This window comes from Rhamphochromis sp. 'chilingali', assembly GCF_963969265.1.
Source record: "Rhamphochromis sp. 'chilingali' genome assembly, chromosome: 12".
In the NCBI taxonomy this organism is placed as follows: Eukaryota; Metazoa; Chordata; class Actinopteri; order Cichliformes; family Cichlidae; genus Rhamphochromis; species Rhamphochromis sp. 'chilingali'.
In genome coordinates this window covers 29,166,212-29,188,271 of record NC_137939.1, presented here as the reverse complement: position 1 = coordinate 29,188,271, position 22,060 = coordinate 29,166,212, and the positions used below count along the sequence as shown (strand labels likewise).

The 22,060-nt window shown below is 41.3% G+C and overlaps 1 protein-coding gene across 2 annotated transcripts in view; it reads left to right on the top strand.

Moving 5' to 3' along the window:
* Positions 1 to 22,060, top strand: part of LOC308406645 (regulator of telomere elongation helicase 1-like) — a 43,421-nt gene that overhangs the window by 7,337 nt on the left and 14,024 nt on the right. For both annotated transcript variants that reach the window (XM_080897761.1, XM_080897760.1), the window contains exons 3-17: positions 5,409 to 5,502; positions 6,177 to 6,258; positions 10,607 to 10,667; positions 12,942 to 13,017; positions 15,238 to 15,322; positions 15,476 to 15,541; positions 17,243 to 17,399; positions 17,662 to 17,700; positions 17,778 to 17,853; positions 19,408 to 19,505; positions 19,620 to 19,675; positions 19,867 to 19,938; positions 20,129 to 20,210; positions 20,379 to 20,511; positions 21,504 to 21,617. In XM_080897761.1, the coding sequence (XP_080753887.1) occupies positions 5,409 to 5,502; positions 6,177 to 6,258; positions 10,607 to 10,667; positions 12,942 to 13,017; positions 15,238 to 15,322; positions 15,476 to 15,541; positions 17,243 to 17,399; positions 17,662 to 17,700; positions 17,778 to 17,853; positions 19,408 to 19,505; positions 19,620 to 19,675; positions 19,867 to 19,938; positions 20,129 to 20,210; positions 20,379 to 20,511; positions 21,504 to 21,617 (1,291 nt within the window). The remainder of the gene's footprint in view (positions 1 to 5,408; positions 5,503 to 6,176; positions 6,259 to 10,606; positions 10,668 to 12,941; positions 13,018 to 15,237; positions 15,323 to 15,475; positions 15,542 to 17,242; positions 17,400 to 17,661; positions 17,701 to 17,777; positions 17,854 to 19,407; positions 19,506 to 19,619; positions 19,676 to 19,866; positions 19,939 to 20,128; positions 20,211 to 20,378; positions 20,512 to 21,503; positions 21,618 to 22,060) is intronic.

Genomic DNA, 22,060 nt, shown 5'->3' with positions numbered 1-22,060 from the left:
CCAAGACCAAAGAGCTTTCGAAGGACACCAGGAAAAGTATTGTAGACCTGCACCAGACTGGGAAGAGTGAATCTACAATAGGCAAGCAGCTTGGTGTGAAAAAATCAACTGTGGGAGCAATCATCAGAAAATGGAAGACATACAAGACCACTGATAATCTCCCTCGATCTGGGGCTCCACGCAAGATCTCATCCCGTGGGGTCAAAATGATCATGAGAACGGTGAGCAAAGATCCCAGAACCACACGGGGGGACCTGGTGAATGACCTGCAGAGAGCTGGGACCAAAGTAACAAAGGTCACCATCAGTAACACACTACAACGGCAGGGAATCAAATCCCGCAGTGCCAGACGTGTTCCGCTGCTGAAGCCAGTGCATGTCCAGGCCCGTCTGAAGTTTGCCAGAGAGCACATGGATGATACAGCAGAGGATTGGGAGAATGTCATGTGGTCAGATGAAACCAAAGTAGAACTTTTTGGTATAAACTCAACTCGTCGTGTTTGGAGGACGAAGAATACTGAGTTGCATCCCAAGAACACCATACCTACTGTGAAGCATGGGGGTGGAAACATCATGCTATGGGGCTGTTTTTCTGCCAAGGGGACAGGACGACTGATCCGTGTTAAGGACAGAATGAATGGGGCCATGTATCGTGAGATTTTGAGCCAAAACCTCCTTCCATCAGTGAGAACTTTGAAGATGAAACGAGGCTGGGTCTTCCAACATGACAATGATCCAAAACACACCGCCCGGGCAACAAAGGAGTGGCTCCGTAAGAAGCATTTGAAAGTCCTGGAGTGGCCTAGCCAGTCTCCAGACCTCAACCCCATAGAAAATCTGTGGCGGGAGTTGAAAGTCCGTGTTGCTCGGCGACAGCCCCAAAACATCACTGCTCTCGAGAAGATCTGCATGGAGGAATGGGCCAAAATACCAGCTACTGTGTGTGCAAACCTGGTAAAGACCTATAGTAAACGTTTGACCTCTGTTATTGCCAACAAAGGTTATGTTACAAAGTATTGAGTTGTATTTTTGTTATTGACCAAATACTTATTTTCCACCCTGATTTACGAATAAATTCTTTACAAATCCTACCATGTGGATTCATGGATTTTTTTTTTTTTTTTTTCACATTCTGTCTCTCACAGTTGAAGTGTACCTCTGGTGCAAATTACTGACCTCTGTCATCATTTTAAGTGGGGGAACTTGCACAATCGGTGGCTGACTAAATACTTTTTTGCCCCACTGTATCTATAGGGAGCTAGGTAACATTCAGCCAGATTTGCAGCTTCCTCTTCTGTCTTTGGATTGTTCTCCTTCACCCATGTGCAGACATCTGGATGAAGCATGTGAAGAAACTGCTCTAAGATGACGGTTTCCGCAATCTCTTCTTTACTCCGACTGTCACGTCGCGTCCATCGCTTATAGAGCCCCTTTATCCAGTTGAAGGTTTCTCTAACACACAGTTCCTCTGGTGCTCTGGAACTGGTATTTGTAGGTCTCCTCTGCCACATTAAAATTAGATAACACTGCAGCTTTAATAGCATCATAAGAGTCAGACTGTTGTTAATCCATGTCAGCATAAGCCTCAAGGGCTTTGCCATCCCTGTGTTTTAGCTATGCGTTCAAATCGTACAAAGAAACTTTCAGGATGCTCACCTTCCTTAAAGTCTGGTATTCTTGTTGAGGCTGTGCACGGAGTGGTTGAGATGGAGGAGGGAGCTCAGCTTGGTGCTCAGTGGCTCCATGAGGTGGCTGCACAGCTGATAGCTGAGGCAGCTGTTGTAAAAATGTCACTCTGGACAGAAGGTCGATAGAGAAGTTCAGAATAGACATCATGTTGCAGCTTTGGTATGTTATTGCTCAGCTGTTTAATCTGTTCAAGCAGTATTGTTTTTGTTCTTTTGGTCATTGAATGAATTCTCTAATTTCATCAAAGATATCAGGTTCAGAAAGTTCTTTACCACTGGCTCAAAATCATCCTCGTCAGCCATCGCTCCTTCTGTTGGTGGATCTAGCTTATATGTTTTTCCACCTTCTCTTTCTTCAATGTCAGGAAGGGAACTTTTCCTTGTCCCACGGGTTTTTCCACATCTTACTGCTCTCATTTAGTGTGTTTTCCTCTTTAATTCACTTCTGACACCACAGTTACGCAGAGAGGTCTGGTGAGGATAACAGCAGACAGCACTCTGACTTAACAGAGAACAAGGGTAGTTTATTGGCCCATCTTTGGCACACACAGCAACTTCCTAAATAACAGCCTATCCATCTCTCTCTCCCACATTCTGCATCCTGAAATATATTTGTTTAATCTGCCCATTGAAGTACATATCTTGTTCAAAAATGACTCCAAGATTCCTCAGTGTTACCGGAGAAGAAGATAATGGCATCTGGTTAGACACCATATTTTCAGAGCTGAGTACACTGAACTCTATTTGATCTGAATTTAGAAGCAGAAAGTTAGAGGTCAAGAGGTTAACTAATTGGTGTGTGTTATTTGTGGCGTTATTTTTGTGCCACTATTCTGAGCGCACGTAAAAAAAAAATTGCAGGTGCAAGTGTTGCATTTATCCGCACACACACACACAATAGCAGCCCCTCTCGCTCAGTTTTTGCATTTGCGCTCGCTCGCAATGTGTTGCTCGCGCTCTCAACATTTCTGCCTGTGCGCGTTCAACTCTTTCTGTACACCGTTATATTTGTGCCACAAAACCAGCCAATCACAGACTTGGATGCAAAAAAATCTGATTGGCTGTTTTGGTCTCCAATCAGCTCAAAATGATGAAATGCAATATCCCAGAATCCATTTCGTCCAAAAATCAAACGAGGCAGTGGCGGAGGAACACAGCGTGGTGGAGTTTGAAATATTACTCTGTCTGGGTCACAAAATAAACTTTTAAGATATTTTCATGCGAGAATGGTGCTGTGTAAACTTCAAATATCTGCTTGATTTATCAAGACATCACATATTTGCGTAAGTTAACGTTTTCTGAGATGCCTGTTACCCACCAGCTGATCGCATAGCTGGACTGGCCATTGGGCATAGTGGACATTTGGCGGTGGGCCGATGGTGATTTTTCATTTTTATGTTTGTTTGTTTGTTTTTCTAACGGTATAAACAATGAAAGGTGGTGGATTAGCCAATTGGTCATGATCAGCTCTGGGCTGGACCAATTACAATACATCTGTATTGAGGGGAAAAGGAACGTGATTTGTCACGTACTTCAGCGAGAATGAAAAAGACACAAAGCTGGAGTTATTCTGTCTTTACGCTGTCAGCTGCTTCTTCTTCTCTCATTCTCTCCCCTCTCTCTCCTGTTGCTACTTCAATCATGAAACTGCTTAATGATCAGCTGATCGTCTCTCTTGTTTGTTTATCGCCCACTTTGCGCCAGAAAGACGAAATCAGCGGATGTCGCGCTAAACAACAGTAGCACGTTCAAGCTTGATAAGCTGTTAGAATTTATTTTATATTACTTTCTAGGATCAGCTGATGTTTGCTGGAGCCACAGCTGTTAAAGCTGCTGCTCATGATATCGGTTTGGATATGTGGTGAGAGGGAAACAAATACATATATACCAACAAGACAGTGTACATCACTGTCACAACAGCGTTTGTTTTAGTTCAAAGGCTTTATGGTTTTTCCTGTAATACCTGGTGGTGTAGTCTGTGATTTATTTTTTTATTTTTATTTTTGTCAGTTCAGCCTTATATATTACATTTAACCCGAGTGACCACCCGGTCAGCTGGTGGGTAACAGGCATCTCAGAAAACATTAGAGCACTTATGCAAATATGTGATGTCTTGATAAATTGAGCAGATATTTGACGTTTACACAGCACCATTCTCGCATGAAAATATCTTAAAAGTTTATTTTGTGACCCAGTAAGAATAATATTTCAAACTCCACCACTCTGTGTTCCTCCGCCACTGCCTCGTTTGAGTTTTGGACGAAATGGATTCTGGGATATTGCATTTCGTCATTTTGAGCTGATTGGAGACCAGAACAGCCAATCAGATTTTTTTGCATCCAAGTCTGTGATTGGCTGGTTGTGTGGCACAAATATAACGGTGTACAGAAAGAGCTGAGCGCGCACGGGCAGAAATGTTGAGAGCGCGAGCAACACGTTGAGAGCGCGAGCAACACGTTGAGAGCGCGAGCAACACGTTGCGAGCGCGAGCAAATGTAAAAACTGAGCGAGAGGGGCTGCTAGTGTGTGTGTGTGTGTGTGTGTGTGTGTGTGTGTGTGGATAATAGCAAACACTGAAATACAGTTTTTGCACGCAGCAATGAATTTTGTTCACTCAAATTTAGCTTTTCTTCGCTCAAAATAAATTTCTCCTCAAAATGCTACACTTGCACCTGCAAATATTTTTTACATGCACTCAGAATAGTGGCACAAAAATAACGCTATAGTTATCTGGCTTCACGGAGAGATAGAGTTGGTCCTAGCACTGAACCCTGTGGAACACCATACTTAACCTCAGCTTGTGAAGAAGACTCTCCATTTACATGCACAAATTGGAGTCTATTAAATAGATATGATATAAACCACTGCAGCACAGTACCTGTAATACCTACAGCGTGCTCTAATCACTCTAATAGGATATTATGGTCGACAGTATCGAAAGCTGCACTGAGGTCTAGCAGGACAAGCACAGAGATGAGTCCACTGTCAGAGGCCATAAGAAGATAATTTGTAACCTTCACTAATGTGATTGTTGTACTGTGATGAGTTTAGAAATTTGACTGAAAGTCTTCAAATAAACTATTCCTCTGCAGATGATCAGGTAGCTGTTTTACCACTAATATTGTTTGTTTTGGTTTGGTTTTTTTATTTGTTTTTTTTGTTTGTTTGTTTTAGATAAAAGGAAAGTTAGAGATTGGCTCATAATTAGCTAAGACCTCTGGGTTAAGTGATGGCGTTTTAATTAATGGTTTAATCATTGACACTTCTGATGAATAGTTGATAGAACAGCTGAAGGGCCAGATGCAGTTCTGCTGTGTCCTGTACTAGGTCTTTGATGGATTTCTTTCCCATTTCTCAAGGACATGACATTTAAATATTCTTAATATTTAAACGCAATGGAGGTGCTGAACATGGTCCACTCGGACTGAATGTCCCCAGTCTCCTCGAAATGCTGTCTAAGTTCAGATGCGGCAGGCTGTTCCAGCAACACCCCTGCAGGTCTCGTTGCCCAGTAGGATGAAGAAATTCAGAAACGAAAATACTGATAAATCAGATCAGTGCGTGAAATGTTCATACACACGATTTGTGCATACACACTGTTAGTAAATGATGCCTAATATCCCAGAAGTTTGACTTGATGCTATACGATGTTAATAGGTGTTCTATTAGGTTTTTTCAGCAGTGTATAAAGCCCTAATTGTCTTTTCTTCTTGTTCTCAAGCTTACTACACTGATGTCCCCAAGATTGTATACGCATCGAGGACACATTCTCAGCTTGCACAAGTTATTAGTGAATTAAAGAACACTTCATACAGGTAAGCATTTCTAAAAACTACTGGATATAAGTTTTTGATTATGCATGATTGTCTGAATTAGAGCTGTTCACAATATAAAACAGTTTTATTTTATACAATTTGGGGAGGAATTCAAAACAGCTGCAAATTTCAAGGTCATCAGTTCTTGAAACAATTGTACATAAGTAAGTTATTTGTCACTGCTGGCAAGACCCTGTTAAAACGGTTACCCTCCGATGAGAGGAAACTTGGTTAGGATGGACAACCCAGGAACCACAAAAGCTGGAGCCTACCATAACCTGGAAACTTCTACAGCATCAGCTTCACTGTTCAGTGAAGCGACTTTTACATTACCATGCACTGAGGCTGTCAACCAATATGCTCTTAAATCAGCATTTTCAAGCTCATCTGCAATTTTCAGCTACCTACATAGATGGGTCGAAACCCAAATCCATTTAAATTGTACATTGCACAAAGTTACAAAATTATCCTGAAGCTTGTTGAAAGCTACTAAAAGTGTATGATCAAGGTGCAACTTGCTAAGTGGCATTTGACCAAATATTAGTGGGGCTTTAAAGGGTTATTACATATGCTACAATCATTTTGAGGCCTTACTGAGTCCAGCACCTCTTGTCTGTTCTGGTTTTGTTGACTATTTATGGTAATTCAGTTCTCCAATGTCTCTGTTGATTCAGGCCAAAGGTGTGTGTGCTGGGCTCAAGAGAGCAGTTGTGTATTAACCAGGAAGTCATGCGTCAGGAGAGCAACCACGTCAAAGTAAGTTATAAATGCAGTTATAAAGATATAAATATAATGGGATGTTTTAATTGTTATGTCCAATGAATTGTATTAAACACAAAACACTGAATGTTTGCAACCTCACTACTGATTTACCAAAAAATATCTACTTTTGACAGACTCACAAAGACCAAACATCAGTTGTACCAACTCTACTCTATTGGACTTACGCTCAGAACAGTAGCTTCACTCTTGTTCTGCTCAGCGGCCTAAAACTATAGCATTACATAAACCAGTTCTCCATCTGCTGCAGGGTCTGGTTGGTGTGGGCCAGTGTGCAGTAGATCTCAAGAACAGAGGTGCTACTATCACCAGCTCTAGTTCAAGACGGTGGAGTTGCATTATATCTGAGGCTGCTCAATGAAATCAACGACCATCTCAACAGCAACTTTAGATAATCTGTAGATAAGCTTTGTTGTCACTGTTGCAGGAAAACTGAAAAATAGTTTCTTTGTTCAAACTCATTGTTGGATCTCTTCAGTTTAGCATCATGAATCCAGAATAGAAGATGATGATGAACTTTTATTTTGGACATATAAAACAACCAAAACAATATATACACATACACACAGATACATGCATAAACAAAATCAAAATGACATAAAAATACCCACTCATCATCAAGTCCAACCCCATTATCAACATTCTATTCACCATATTCATCATTACCCCCACTCCCCCTCAGATGGCTGAATACACTTGCCCCACACAAAAAAGAGGGGAAAATGTAAGTATAAAGATGGGTATAATAATAGATATGATTCCAATCATATCTATTATCAATGTCCAGCCTTGTGGACATTGATCCTGCTCAGCACCGCTCCTACATCGGTGGGGGAGAGAGTCAGACCACCAACCTCTGACTCTCTCTCCCCCACCGATGTAGAAGCGGTGCTGAGCAGGATCAATGTCCACAAGGCTGCAGGTCCTGATGGCATCCCCGGGCGTGTTCTCAGAGCGTGTTCTGGGGAGCTTGCAGGAGTGCTCACAGACATATTCAATCTGTCCTTGGCCCACGCTGTGGTACCGGCCTGCTTCAAATCCACCTCCATCGTCCCAATACCCAAAAACTCCAACCCATCTTGCCTCAATGACTACCGCCCAGTAGCACTCACCCCCATCATCACTAAGTGCTTAGAGCAGCTGGTCCTAGCACACTTCAAATCCTGTCTCCCCCCCACCCTGGACCCCCACCAATTCGCATACCGCCAGAACAGGAGCACAGAGGATGCAGTCTCCATCGCACTGCACTCTGTCCTCTCACACCTGGACAACAACAACACATACGCCAGAATGCTGTTTATAGACTTCAGTTCAGCATTCAACACAATCCACCCCTCACAACTCATCAGGAAACTGACAGACCTGGGTATCAGTTCCCTCATCTGCAAATGGTTACTGGACTTCCTGACCAACTGCCCCGAAACATGTCCGGCTGGATAACCGCTGCTCATCTACAATCACGATGAACACCGGTGTACCACAAGGCTGTGTGATGAGCCCTTTCCTCTACTCCCTCTTCACCCACGACTGCAGACCTGCTGATGGTTCCAACACCATCATTAAGTTTGCAGATGACACCACGGTGATTGGCCTCATCAGTGACAACGATGAGGCCGCCTACAGGGAGGAGGTGGATCGTCTGGCTGAGTGGTGCGACAGAAACAACCTGCTGCTTAACACCGAGAAGACCAAGGAGCTCATCGTGGACTATAGGAGGAATGCTGACCCACATCCACCCATCCACATTAAGGGGACGGCTGTGGAGCGTGTGAGCAGCTTCAAGTTCCTGGGAGTCCACATCTCCGAGGATCTCATCTGGACGATCAACTGCTCCAAGCTGGTCAAGAAGGCTCACCTGCGCCTCTTCTTCTTGAGGACTCTGAAGAAGAACCACCTGTCCTCAGACATCCGGTGAACTTCTATCACTGCACCATCGAGAGCATCCTGACCAACTGTATAACAGTCTGGTACGGGAACTGCTCTACCTCGGACCGGAAGGCGTTGCAGAGGGTCGTGAAAACTGCCCAGCGCATCGCCGGAGCACCACTTCCTGCCATAAAAGACATCTACAGGAAGCGGTGTCTGAAAAGGGCTGGGAAAATCATCAAAGACCCCAGTCACCCATCACATGGACTCTTCACCCTCCTGCCCTCTGGGAGGCGCTACAGGAGCCTCCGGACTAAGACCACCAGGTACCGGAACAGCTTCTTCCCCACAGCTGTCAGACTCCTGAACTCTGCCTCCTGACATCTGACCCACGTTAAACTCATGGACTGAACATACACACACACACACACACACACACACACACACACACATACACAATGGACAACTGTACCCTCAAACACACAATAATAACATGGACTGAACCACCACTCACAACCACTAGCACTTTATATAGCCTCTGTAGAAATTATCCACACCCTCACTTATCTTGACTGCACTACTGTATAGCTCTGTGTAAACAATCATTCTGTACATATGATAATTTTTAACCCTACAACTGTTTACAACTTGCATAGTTCCCATTTCTGTATAACTGTATATCTCAGATTTCTGTATAGTTTTTCATATTTATATCCTGTCCATAGCCTGTACATACTTAGTTATAGAATATTCACAACATACTTCATACCGTGTACATTATAACATACCATAATAGACCCATTTCTGTAATATACTTACATATCTATATTATTGCTAATATATATTGTAATATATCTATATCACTAAAGCACTTCTGGATGGATGCAAACTGCATTTCGTTGCCCTGTACCTGTGCATGTGCAATGACAATAAAGTTGAATTCTATTCTATTCTAATATCTATTAGCATAGTTGTATATAATATCAGTCATCAGTGCCATTCATTTCATAATGGCACAGATTTTGTAATCTATTGTTCCATCAGCTTTGAGGGATCACCTGATGAAGGCAACAGAACCACATCATCTGCAAAAAGCAAATGAGGTGACCTCCAAATCTGAGTCCATGTTATTCAGAAGGAAATGGGTGGTGTGCCCACTCCGGGTCAGGGACGAGTTCCTGCCCCAAGTGGAGGAGTTCAAGTATCTCAGGGTCTTGTTCACAAGTGAAGGAGGAAGGGAGATCAACAGACGGATTGGTGCTGCAGCTGCAGTGATGTGGACGCTACACCGGTCCGTTGTGGTAAAGAGAGAGCTGAGTGTAAAAGTGAAGCTCTCAATTTTATTGGTTGATCTACGTCATGAGCTGTGGGTAGTGACTGAAATAACGAGATCGTGGATATGAGCTTCCTCCGAAGGGTGGCTGGTTTCTCCCTTAGAGATAGGGTGAGGAGTTCGGCCATCCAGGAGGGGCTCAGAGTAGAGTCACTGCTCCTCCACATCAAAAGGAGCCTGTTGAGGTGGTTCGGGCATCTGACAAGGATGGCTCCTGGTCGCCTCCTGGGTGAGGTGTTCCAGGCAAGTCCCACCGGGACGAGGCCCCGGGGCAGACCCAGGACACGCTGGAGAGATTATATCTCTCGGCTCGCCTGGTAACGCCTTGGTGTTCCCCTGGATAAGCTGGAGGAGGTGGCTGGGGAGAGGGTTATATCATCTGCAGACAGAGAGAGAGATGAAACCTTGTTTTTCCACTTAACAGTCACATGAAGATTTACCTTCCAAGGCCTCCCCCCGGAGGCCCCCTCACTCCCAAAGGTCAGAGAGGGGTCTCTTCCTCTCCAGTGTCTAATGGTGCCTGGGTGTGCCAGTCCACATCTAACTTACAATAACTGTGTGTGTAAAGCATAAAACACAAATATGATGCTATCCTTTCTATCTCTAACTAATATCTCTATACGTATTCTATTGTAAAACACATAATCAATACACTAAGGTAAAAGAAATTTCCATCAGAGTACCAACGTGAAAAAAATATACAATAGCAGATCATTAAGAGCGACAATACAAACAGTCACACTGCCTCATGGTAACCGTTCCTGACAGTTTCAGTTCCTTCTGCAGATTATTCCAGGAAACTTAATTTGAACTTATGGACAGAAGTCATTAGTAGGTTCCTATTTTTACAGTTTTTTTGTTTAAATACTTCTAATGCTTTAATTTGTATTAGCTAATATTTTTTTTCTTTCATTTTTATTCTGACAGTCCTGTTGAGTAATGAAAAAGATTTGATTATTTTCAAATTCGTAAGTTTCCTGGGTCAATCTATCTATCTTAACACATTAATTTGCTGCACTACGTTGCCAGCGATCTAGCTGGTAAAAAAAAAAAAAGATAAGTAATGGGTTAGGGCTAGATGGTTAGTGGTTTGTCTTAATGTGGAATCATTTTTTTGTTTTTCAGGTTCATATGTGCAGAGCCAAAGTTTCCACCAGGTCATGTGTCTACTACAACAACGTTGAAGGTAATGGTCTAACAGAGTGACTGTATCCGTGTAGCAGAACGCAGTCTGGAAAAGCATGTCCTGTTACCTTTTTATGTTTTACTGACTACATGTATAATTTAAATATTATATTATTTGACACTAATAACTCTCAAAGTATGGCACAACCTCTGAGGAAGCACTACTGTGAGAAAGTTTGGAGTCCAGGAATGTCCAAAATGTGCATATCAACAAAATATCTACTGCCTGCTTTCAGTTGATTTAAAAAGGGGGAAAAACTGTTATGTTGAGAATCTAGTCCATGCATTTGTTACTTTGATGACAGACTATTATAATTATTTATTATCGCGCTGTGTCAGCTGTTTTTCTTGCTGTGGAAAATGAGATAGGCTTTCAGTGACTCCCATTATAACTGAAAATGATATCCCAAGGATCTGGTTTCATTCAAGAAGTCTGACCTTACCTCACTACTGAGCGCATACACTTCATGTCCCTGCTGGTCCGCAGCCTTAGTAAATTAATTTTGCCCTTGTATTGGGGCAACCATGGCTCAGGGGTTTGGGAAGCGTATCTGTAACCGGAAGGTCGCCGGTTTGATCCTTGGGCTCTCTGTCCTGGTCGTTGTGTCCTTGGGCAAGACACTTTACCCTACTGCCTACTGGTGTTGGCCAGAGGGGCTGATGGCGCGATATGGCAGCCTCGCTTCTGTCAGTCTGCCCCAGGGCAGCTGTGGCTACATCCGTAGCTGCCTCCACCAGTGTGTGAATGCGCAAATGAATGAAGAGTGGCATTGTAAAGCGCTTTGGGTGCCTTGAAAAGTGCTTTATAAATCCAATCCATTATTATTATTATTATTTAATTTCCAGCTGCACCACAGGATACTTATGAAAATCCCCATTCACACACCTGATCTCCACCCACTCTGCCTCCAACAATGCCCCCGTCCAAACCAGGTTTTGATGGGCCGAGCTCTGCCGCGCAGCATAGTTTGGAATCTACCCCTCTGGTACCCTACAGGAACGCTGTATGGCCCTCCAGAAATTGGGGACACAGAACACATGGCCCATCTCAATTAACAGACACTCGGAGGTTGTGCAACTGCAGCACTCCTGCCCCGACATCTGAGTGACCCATGGTAAATCGGGTGCAGTCGCCACCGGAATCATGGGGAGAGAGAGGGAGAAGAAAGAAAAGGGTCAGTAGGTCACCACAGCGGTCCCTCAGTGACTGGAGGTGATAGGACGGAGCCAGGAAGCTTCCCCATTGGGGCCACAGGGGGTGTAACTGAAATACAGACAATTCAGTTCGCATTTCTGTGTTTACAGTGATTAGTCTTTACCCGTTTTAACGTCCACAATTGTGGTTCCAGTCGTCTTGCTGCCAAGCTTGGCGTCACGTCTTGTTCCTCCTCTCTTCCCAGGTCTTGGTGCAATATTAAAATACACAATGAATGTTTGGAGGTTTTAATGTGAGCTGTGTTTGCTAAGTTCACCTGGTAATGCCACCAACTGATTGAGTGTCGGAGCTCAAAAGTAAACATCGAGCATCCACAAATACATCAAGATGATGTCTCCATGTGTGCGTCAGGCACCTGAAAACACATGGTGGTGAGGAGCCACCATGTGTTTTCTGTTTTCTCCTCTCTTTTTGTCTTTCCCGTGATCCCCCAACCTGTCATGGCAGATTTCCCTTTCTGAGCTTGATTCTGCTGAAGGTTTCTTCACTTGATTTTGTTTTATTATTGTGATTTTTCTCCTAAATATTGTAGGGCTTTACCTCGTAGAATGACGCACCTTGATGTGACTGTTTTTGTTGGTTCTATATAAATAAACATGAAGTGAACCAGCTCCTGTTTTGAGTTCAGGCCACAGACTGGTGTGTGTCCGCTCCTGAACTCTACATGTTTTTAATTTAGGCTTCAAACTTTAATTTTGGATAAAGCTTGTAGTAGGTATGGAGTTAGTTATGCTGCTAGTTATAATGACACTCATACATTCTGAATGTTTTAGCATTGTAATAGTATGTATAATTAATTACACTTTATATTTTGATTACACTCTAGCCTTCTGTACATAGTATTTGATTTATTATAGTCCTTCTAGGAAAAAATCTGTTTGAGTCTGAAGGTTTAGGACCTGCCTGACCTGAGGCATCGTCTGGAGGGCAATGGGTCAAACAGGTGGTGGGTGGGATGCAAGGGGTCACCTGTGATGGCCCTGGTTTTAATCACATGTTTCAGTGATTTAGTATCCTATAAATACCAGATCTCAAGCTTGATTTTTCTTCTTCTTCTAGATAAGAGCACTGACAGAGATTTGGTTAATTCTATCCTCGATGTGGAAGATTTGGTCCAATTTGGCACCAAACAGAGGTTTGTAGTTCATGTGTTCATTTTTTTGTAGTTGTCTGTTTCAGTCTCTGTACTGCACTTTCTTTCTTTGGTAAGAAATAATCATTGGTAACATTGGCGGCTGGGTGTCTCTGTGTGACACCAAACTAATGTCTTAATATTTGATTTTTCTGCTTCTGATTCAATCTGTGGAATCATTTAAAAAGTAGTTAAAAACTTTTCTGTTTAAACAAGCCTGCTGTTGATCAACATTCTTTTTAAAAATACATTTTTATTTACATGTAACCTTTTGTATTGTCTATATTGGTATGTTTATTTTAACTTTTGTGTACAGCGCTTTGTGACTGCACTCTCTCCAGTGTGAAACCTCCATTGTGATCCATCTGTCAGTAATCTACAGATGGTCACAATTTAGAAAGCTGAAGTCTTGATCAGAACAGTGAAGTGATCCAATAAATATGTGACCAAATATGGGCATTTCATTAGAGTGGGTGAGTCTGCTTATCCACTTAAAGTGGGGATATTAAACATGCAGCAAGAACTAGACTTCCAAAGGGTCCACTGTAGCATCACCTCTGCAAATTAGGAAAATTGCAGATTTATTAAAAATATTAAAAAAAAAACAACACACAAAATTTTTTTCGATACTCTTGTTTAGTTACAAAATACTCGTGAGTGGTTGGGGGGAAAACTGAAGTGTACAGTTAGCTTCATAAGCATTTAGACAGTTATTAAATGTGCCATACAGTAGATTCTCACAGTCAACAATAAAAATGTGATTTAAGTGTACACTTGCAAAGTGAGTGGGGTTTAACAGACATTAAGTCTTAATTGTTTCAGAATTGCAGCCATTTTTAATGCATCGTCCTCTATTTTTAGCAGTTTAAAGTAGTCGGATGACTGACTGATAGACAGTTTCATGGCCAGGTGAGGACTGTTCTCTCATTCCATCACATATTAATCAGATAACAGATCTAGAGTTGATTCCAAGTGCTGAATTTGCATTTTGTAGCAGTTCAGCAGAACTTTCATTATGAGGTCCAAAGTCATATCAAAGTGAAGGAGAACATTATTATGCTGAAAAACCCAAATTACTCTAAAATAGGAGTGGTCAAATCAACAATCTACAAGTGCCTGAGTGTGAAATAATAATAAATAATAAATATGATTTATGAAATAATAAATTGGCCACTAGAGGATATGTGGGCCACTGATATCAGGACATGAAAACTCCTCACGATGTATAGAGATCTCCATCAGACGCCCAGCACCACAGGCAACAGAAAGAGGCGAAGTTACAATGCAGGATGAAACACTGAGCATCCATGAATTCATCAGCAAGATGGGCCACCCGAGGTGAGCTGCTCCAAGTATGCCAAAGACATGATCAGGAACCATCATGGACAATCCCTGCAGTGGACGTACCATCAACATATCAACATGTTAGCTAGAAAAGGCCAGGTTAAAGGACAGCAGAGTCCTTAACGGACAGGACCCAAGTTGCAGACTGTGCAAAGGTTCCCCGGAGACTATCCAGCGCATAGTAGCGGGATGTAAGATGCAAACTAGGGCAGGCTACACTGAGAAGGACGATCAAGTGAGTGGGATACAGGAACATCTGTGCTGCATGTGTACTAGAAGTCCCCAGGTCCTGATGGGAGACAACACCAAAGGTGGTTGAGAAAAATTGGGCCTGTGTCCTGTGGGTCTTTCAAGTAACAGAAAACCGCAGCTGTGATAGAGGGGACAGCAACATCAGGTAGGAGCACAAGAAAATAGAAAAGTGCTAAAATAGAAAATGGAGAAGGGCTAAAGTAACAACTGGAGCAGATTTGAAATGAATGAAAGGGCCTTATCACAAATGAGCCATTATCATTTGAAGGATGCTTTTTGACTTTCTTTCAGTAGTTGTCCTGAAACTTCACTACCAAGAAACAGTACCAGAAGCATGATGTTTTTTTTTTCATTTTAATGTCTTTTTAACCCTTCAAATTCTGAGTCAAAATGCAACAGTCATCTGAGCAATAAATCTTAAAAGTCTTAACAACCACCTCCCCTAACAGTGCAGCAACTCGTCCAAGAACCACTGAAACTCAGTAACTGCTGGGCTACGTGGTCACAGGCTAGTGGATGGAAACTATACCTTTTGTACTATGTTATCTCTTTAAACAGCTATCAGAATGAGTCAGTTTTTCTGTAAAGTTCACGTATTTGATTTCGCATTTGCAAATTTTTCCACAGAGTCTGTCCTTACTACCTCTCCCGTTCACTGAAACAACAAGCAGATGTCATTTTTATGCCATACAACTACTTGCTAGATCCAAAGGTAAGCTCTGTCATACACATTACATCTGAGGCTGACATATGTGACCATAAATGAGCATCAACAGAGACTTTAGTGTTGTGATTGGCACTGTCATTTCTAATCTCTATGAATGCTAATATTCAACTGCCTCTCCCTCCCTCTCTCATTCCACAGAGCCGCAAGGCACACAATATCGACCTGAATGGAGCGGTGGTTATCTTTGACGAAGCTCACAATGTGGTAAGGTTATATCTGGTTTCCCCTGTTAAATATATTCACTAAAAATTGGCATTGTTGTATATAAAAGCTTCAAAGACCACAAGTGACCCACTACTAAACGGGGATGGTCTACACTAGAGGGTTTCAAATTCATGTTAACTTGCAGGCCACATCGGGCCTAATTTGAAATCAGAGGGGCTGGTCTACTCAAACCATGAGGACATATTAAAACCAATGTTTCCTTTGAAAACCAGATATTGAACTAATATCTTCAGAAAATGTATGATTTTTACTACATCCCATGTCATTACTGTGCATTATAATTTATAGATCGCAGTAGATCTCGAGTATTTTGCAAATGAACAAGTATTTTCTTCTATGACCTGAAAAACCTGTCAAAGCATATATTCTCCTGTATCATCATGCCATGTATATAACTTGGAGATTTCACAGTGTAATCTTCACATTCTGTCACCAAAGCACACTCTCTTTTGATTCACCCACTAATTATACTCACAGTATTCATTCACTGTATCTTTAGGAATTTGCTCACTTCGATTGTAGCCGACTCTCTAGCAGCACGGCCTCTTCACCTGTCCCTCCTCCACATTCCTGCTCAGTATGTCAGAGCTTTAGTTACTCCTCGGCCCTCTTTAGTAATAACGATACTTGTAATAAATGTAGCCTGTTTACAGCTCTGGAGTCCCGGGTTCACCTGTATCTAGCCAGGCCCATGTAGCAGGTGCAGCCAAAGCTAGCATAGCCACCGTTAGCTTTCACCCAGCATATTGTCCCAAGCAGCCGGGAAAACGGGACAGCTGGGTGACAGTCAGCAGGAAGCGTAGTCCTAAACCGAGGCCCCGGTACACCACCACACCTGTCTATGTCTCTAGTTGTTTTTCCCAACTTGGTGACACATCCTCTGAGCAGCAAACTCTAGTAATTGGCTAATCTGTTTCGACACATGTGAAGCTCGAGACATTTTCTTATTACATTTAAATTTACAGTTAATGCACAATGCAAGGTGCTGCATATTTAAGGCATGATTCATCATTGAAGAATGTGATAAATATGTGACCATGAACTCAGGGTCAAGGTCAGAGGTCACGCTTTCTGAAAATCCTACTTACCCTGATGCTGAGGTGTAGCACTGGTGCCTGCCAATGTTATAATATTTTTTTGGTCAATCATTTCAGTGGTAGAGAGCTAAACAACATATTTGGGATTTTTGCAAAGCAACAATCTAAGCATATGTCATTCTTGATTAAAGCTAATTTGTTATGATTATTAATGTGAACACTGTTCTGGAACATGCTCATCCTGTTATTTTCATCTATTTATTACACGATGGCCACTTTTCCTGACAAAATCTCATTCAGCTTAATGCAACAAATGTAACTTGAGACAAAGGACTCGTTGGTTGTGATGGTCTAATGCCAGTTTGCTCCACTAAAATCTATGTTTTTGTGGACACAACATTCTCAGACAAACTCTACATTTACATTACCTGTACTATCATTCTTTGACATGTAGTAACTACACACCATTTTCATTTCATTCACCGGGTTTAGAGGTTCTATATAAATAAAGTTACTATTTACAAAAACATTGGTTGCACAGACTTATAATAATGTTTAAAATGAATATTTGTTATTTGAATTATGCTGATAATTACTTTTGTTGATACTATCCCACCTGATCTGATGTCTTTTTTGTTTGCAGGAGAAGACATGTGAAGAATCAACCTCGTTTGATCTGACTCCCTATGATGTAGCCTCGGCCATCAATGCTGTGGACAGGCTGCTTGTGGAGCAGGCTAAAGAAATCAGCCACAAAGACTCTGTGAGTGAAGACGTCAACGTGGAATCCCTCAGCTCTGGTAAGAAAACCTTCGCTTATACACATGTTCCTAACAGAGTTTTCCATCTAATACTTAGAGTGTATAGTTGTTTATGAATGTCATGGTACTTTGGGCTACTTGTATACTTTAAAAGTTTGGATTTACTTCTACTTTACTAGCCTTAGTTTTGCCTTGGCCTTAGTTTCATTATTACTAGTAATTTTAGTTTATTCTTTAGTAAAGCAAGTAAAAGGTTGTCAGCTGCAGGTCTTTTGATATTTTGTCTTTTGTTTTGTTTCAGGTTTAAAGTTAGATTTGTCCACCATCGCTAAAATCAAACGTAAGTATTGTGGAGTCGGTCGTCCTGTTGGTTGGTGATTGGAGGTCTTTTTCTAAACTTGTTTTTTGCTTTAACAGAGATACTACTGGATCTGGAAGCTGCCATTGATTCCTATGATGTTCCAAGTGATAAAGGCATTACTAAACCTGGAATGTAGGTGACAGCAGTGCTGAGCAGGCTTTCAAAATAAGAGCGTATGGGTTGCCCATTAATAAACTGATTATACAGTTATTCCAAACATATGAAAATGAATAAATAAATCTCAAAGCACACTTGATGAGAGCTTGTCCAAGAAAATAATAAATATTGTCAAAGCTTTTCCACCTTCAACAATGCAGGTTTGAAATATGATGGCATTAAAATGTTTGCGTTTTAGCTTCACTAAGATACACACATCCTTACAGAACAGATAAGAACATGTATCTGTTCATGTTTATTTTGTTGGTTCCCTGAATGCCGTTAAGGTCATGTGGAAAAAGCAGACAATGTAAGAGAGAAAGCTTCTAAGGCAACAAAGCCAGACTTGAAGTGCAGTCAGTGTAAAACATCAGTAGGATGAGGGCAAGAAACAAGACTTTAAGTGATGACATCTGACCAGGATGAGAGTAAATTTTATTTTAAAGGCGTCAATTCGTCATTTTTCCAAAACAGACTGTCGACATTTATTTCCACACACGTCTGAGTCGGTTCTGTTCCATAGAGTATGGTTCAGGTAAAAAAACACACGTCACAGGTTGGTGTGTCGTATCGCTCGTGTGTGTTTTATGCATAGATTTGTGCGTTTGTGCTTCGTATGATGTCTGTTATGTTTAAAGGCTGTCTACATCCAATTTTCATTCATGGGAATGCCCTGAGAACTTCCTGACATTTAGCACGTGCATTTCCTCTCTAACCCAAAGGTTATATGCAAACTCAATCAGAAATCATAAGTGACACGTACGAGTTCACGCTTTGACCCCTGCCTCACTCGGCTCCGCCTCCTATGTACTGCATGTATCAAACAAAAGAAAAATGCCAAAATTAGTCTTTTAAAAAAAGGCTAAAACAATGTGGCCTCAAGAAAAACACCTGATTATAACTATTATTATAGATACATTGGTTCTTATATATAATGATCATATCTATTGGATTATAAGTGGAATTTATGGAGTGATTAAGACAAATTGAACATTGGTGACATCCTACATGTTATATACACAATGTACAACATTGTTGTGCAGAAGGAAAAACTGAGATATCACATTTGATTTTTAGCAGCATGAAAAATGCTTTTCTTTTACATCCATATTTGAAATAATTGTCTATAATGTTTTGTGTGAATCAGTGTTAACTGCATACAAAAAACATTTTTAAAAAAATGTACCTTAGTCAATTTAACCGCTGTTAAAATGGACACACAGCAGAACAACAACAAGCTCTGAGTCTGAGATCAGTTTTACTTATATTGTCATACTTTATTGCAGGAAACTGACACAAATGTTCCCAAAGTATTTTAGGGTAGTGTGGTGACACTGTGACAAATCTGTGGTTGGAGTCATGTATTTAAAATAAAACAAGAAGAAGAAAGTGGTCAGAGACTGTGTGGGTAGTCCTTAGACTACCGTGACATAAACCCTAGTGGGGTTCTTCCTTAGGTGGTCAGAGAATGATTCTGAATGTTAACTGTTATAATAAACCTGCACTGCATGTCTCTCTGTTGTGTCTTAGTTTCATCTATGAGGTGTTAGAAAGAGCTCATCTGACCTACAGCAACAAGACGGCAGTCTATGAAGCTCTGGAGCAGATCAGTGGATACCTGGCAGGACGTAGGACACATTATCACTTCATTTATCATCTGTAACATTTGCTGGGTGTATTATACAGATCATCTTAGTGCTACTAAGTAACAAGTGACCTGTTTGATGCATGTTTCTCACCAGAGCCCGGAATATTCCTCAATACAAGTGGACTCCAGAAGCTGTCTGATATCATACAGGTACACTTTGTATGGATATTAAGCTGTCAAACTGCTTCTTTGTTTGGGTTTTTGGATTGGTCCCATAATATTTGTGTGATTGAGATCATTCAACAAAATGATAGACTTTATTACTATTTATTGCATAAAGAGTAATTATTTAATCACCTCGTGGCGTGTTTGAGCGATCCCCTCTGTTCTGGTGTTTTCAGCTGGTATTTTGTGGTGAACCGTCAGAAAAGGACAGACAGCACCAGATGGAGACCAACACGGCTCATTTTAAGGTGTGTTTTTGTACAGTTGTGTTCATATTGGAACCAGCTAACATATCTTTGCCACACTTGATGGAGAAGTAACTGAAACTGTAACCATTGTTTCGGCATCTTAAATGTTTAATTTCTTTTTTTCTTCTTTTTTTTTTTTTTCTTGAAATGAAATGACTAATGATGAGCTTGTGTCATGTGTTTGGCTCAGGTTCATATCCATCAGGACACCAGCGTTCACAAAAAGAAACAGAGTGTTGACGTGTGGGCTTCATCTTCATCAAAAAAACAAGGTAACGATGCACAGCGTGATGCGTTGGTGGGTTACATGGAGTCACATGAACTGAATGTAATATCATGATATTTTCTTTTTACATTTAGGTCAGAATGTGAACCCTGTTATGAGTGTATGAACTATTTGTACTGTAAGTAAATGTGATTTGTTTCTCTGCATATTGCAGGCAATATTCTGAGTTACTGGTGCTTCTCTCCGGGCTTCAGTATGCAAGATCTGGTGAATCAAGGCGTTCGCTGCATCATTCTGACCAGTGGTACCCTCTCTCCCCTGTCGTCTTTCACATCTGAGATGAGAATGTAAGTTAGCTGTCACTCTGACTGCACAGTTAAATTTTTCCCACCTGAGTAGCAGCTCATTAAAATAAAACAAAAACACAATGGCCTTTATACCTGTTTAGGCTGAACACTGTCCAGAGTGAACTGTTCTTAAAATGTAAATCTTTGGTGATTTTTGTAACTCACCATGAAAGTTAATGATTCGTTTTAAAGCCAGAAGTATCAGCATAAAAAGTGGTCTTTAACATGGATAAACCAGGAATGCTGATACATTATGTTGCATTTATCTGTCAATAATTAAGAATGACTCTGACATTAGACAGACCTGTGTTTACTTGTTAGCATCCAAAGGCAGCATAGCACCTGCTGATGAATTACATCTAAAACATGTAACATATAGGTTTTTGGAAAGTTAATGTGTTTTGAAAATGTTGTAACCACACCTGGATTTTAAATTAAACAGTCAGACTGTCCAAACCAGGGGTGCCCAATCCCGGTCCTCGAGGGCTACCATCCTGCAGCTTTTAGATGCATCCTTGTTCCCACACACCCGAATCAAATGAATGGCTTGTTATCAGGCCTTTGCCAAACATGATGGCATGCTGAAGAGGTAATCAAACCATTTGATTCAGCTGTGTTGGAGTAGGGATGCATCTAAAAGCTGCAGGATAGTAGCTCTTGAGGACTGGGATTGGGCAGCCCTGGTCCAAACGATTGCATTAACTGTTCAGAGGTTTCAGGCAGTTTTTACCCCTTAAGGGTGTGATTGTCCCCCAACCTGGCAGGTGGGTGGTGTGGACACACAGGTTTGTGAATGTGATAAATCATGAAGCGGCTGGTGTATGACTTTTAAATTGACACCGTAGGTGGATTTAATAACTCGTAACTTTAGTGTATTCACTTGATTGTCAGTGCAGCCCCTAATGAAACAGTGTTATGCATGTATCTGGGCCAAATATGTTTACTGTAATACATCTCTATATGCCAGTGAGTTTCTGCTCCTGCTGTTACAGAGAATTCCCAGTACGTCTGGAGAACAACCATGTGATTGAGCGGGACCAGATCTTTGTGAGCATCATTGCACAAGGGCCTGATGGAGCGCACCTAAGTTCAGCGTTTGATCGGAGGTCGGTATTCTTTTTTAGCGTATGATTACTTTCTAACAGGTCGGTCAAGTTTTGCCATGTGCCTAAATACAAATGAAGGTGCATGGCAAAACTCATTTAGCTCATGGTAGTCTCTGACCTCTGGGGAAAAGTTGTCAAACCATATTTTTTCTCATCTTTTGATTTATTAGAAAGTCAAGTAAAATCCTGCTGTGTGTGTGTAAGACTTCAACTCACTTTTATATAACACTAGTTCAGGAAAACTGTCTTCTTAAGGCACTTGATATTATAATGAACACTCCAACAATCAAACTGTTGTGCATTAGAGGTAAACTGTAAATAAGCTGATTCTTATATAGAGCTATTCAGAGATTATTAAGCTAAGCACATAAAGTGGAAGAGTCATAGTAGCAATAAAATCAGTGTTCACAAGACATGAGATTCCAGATTATCTACTTTGTTTC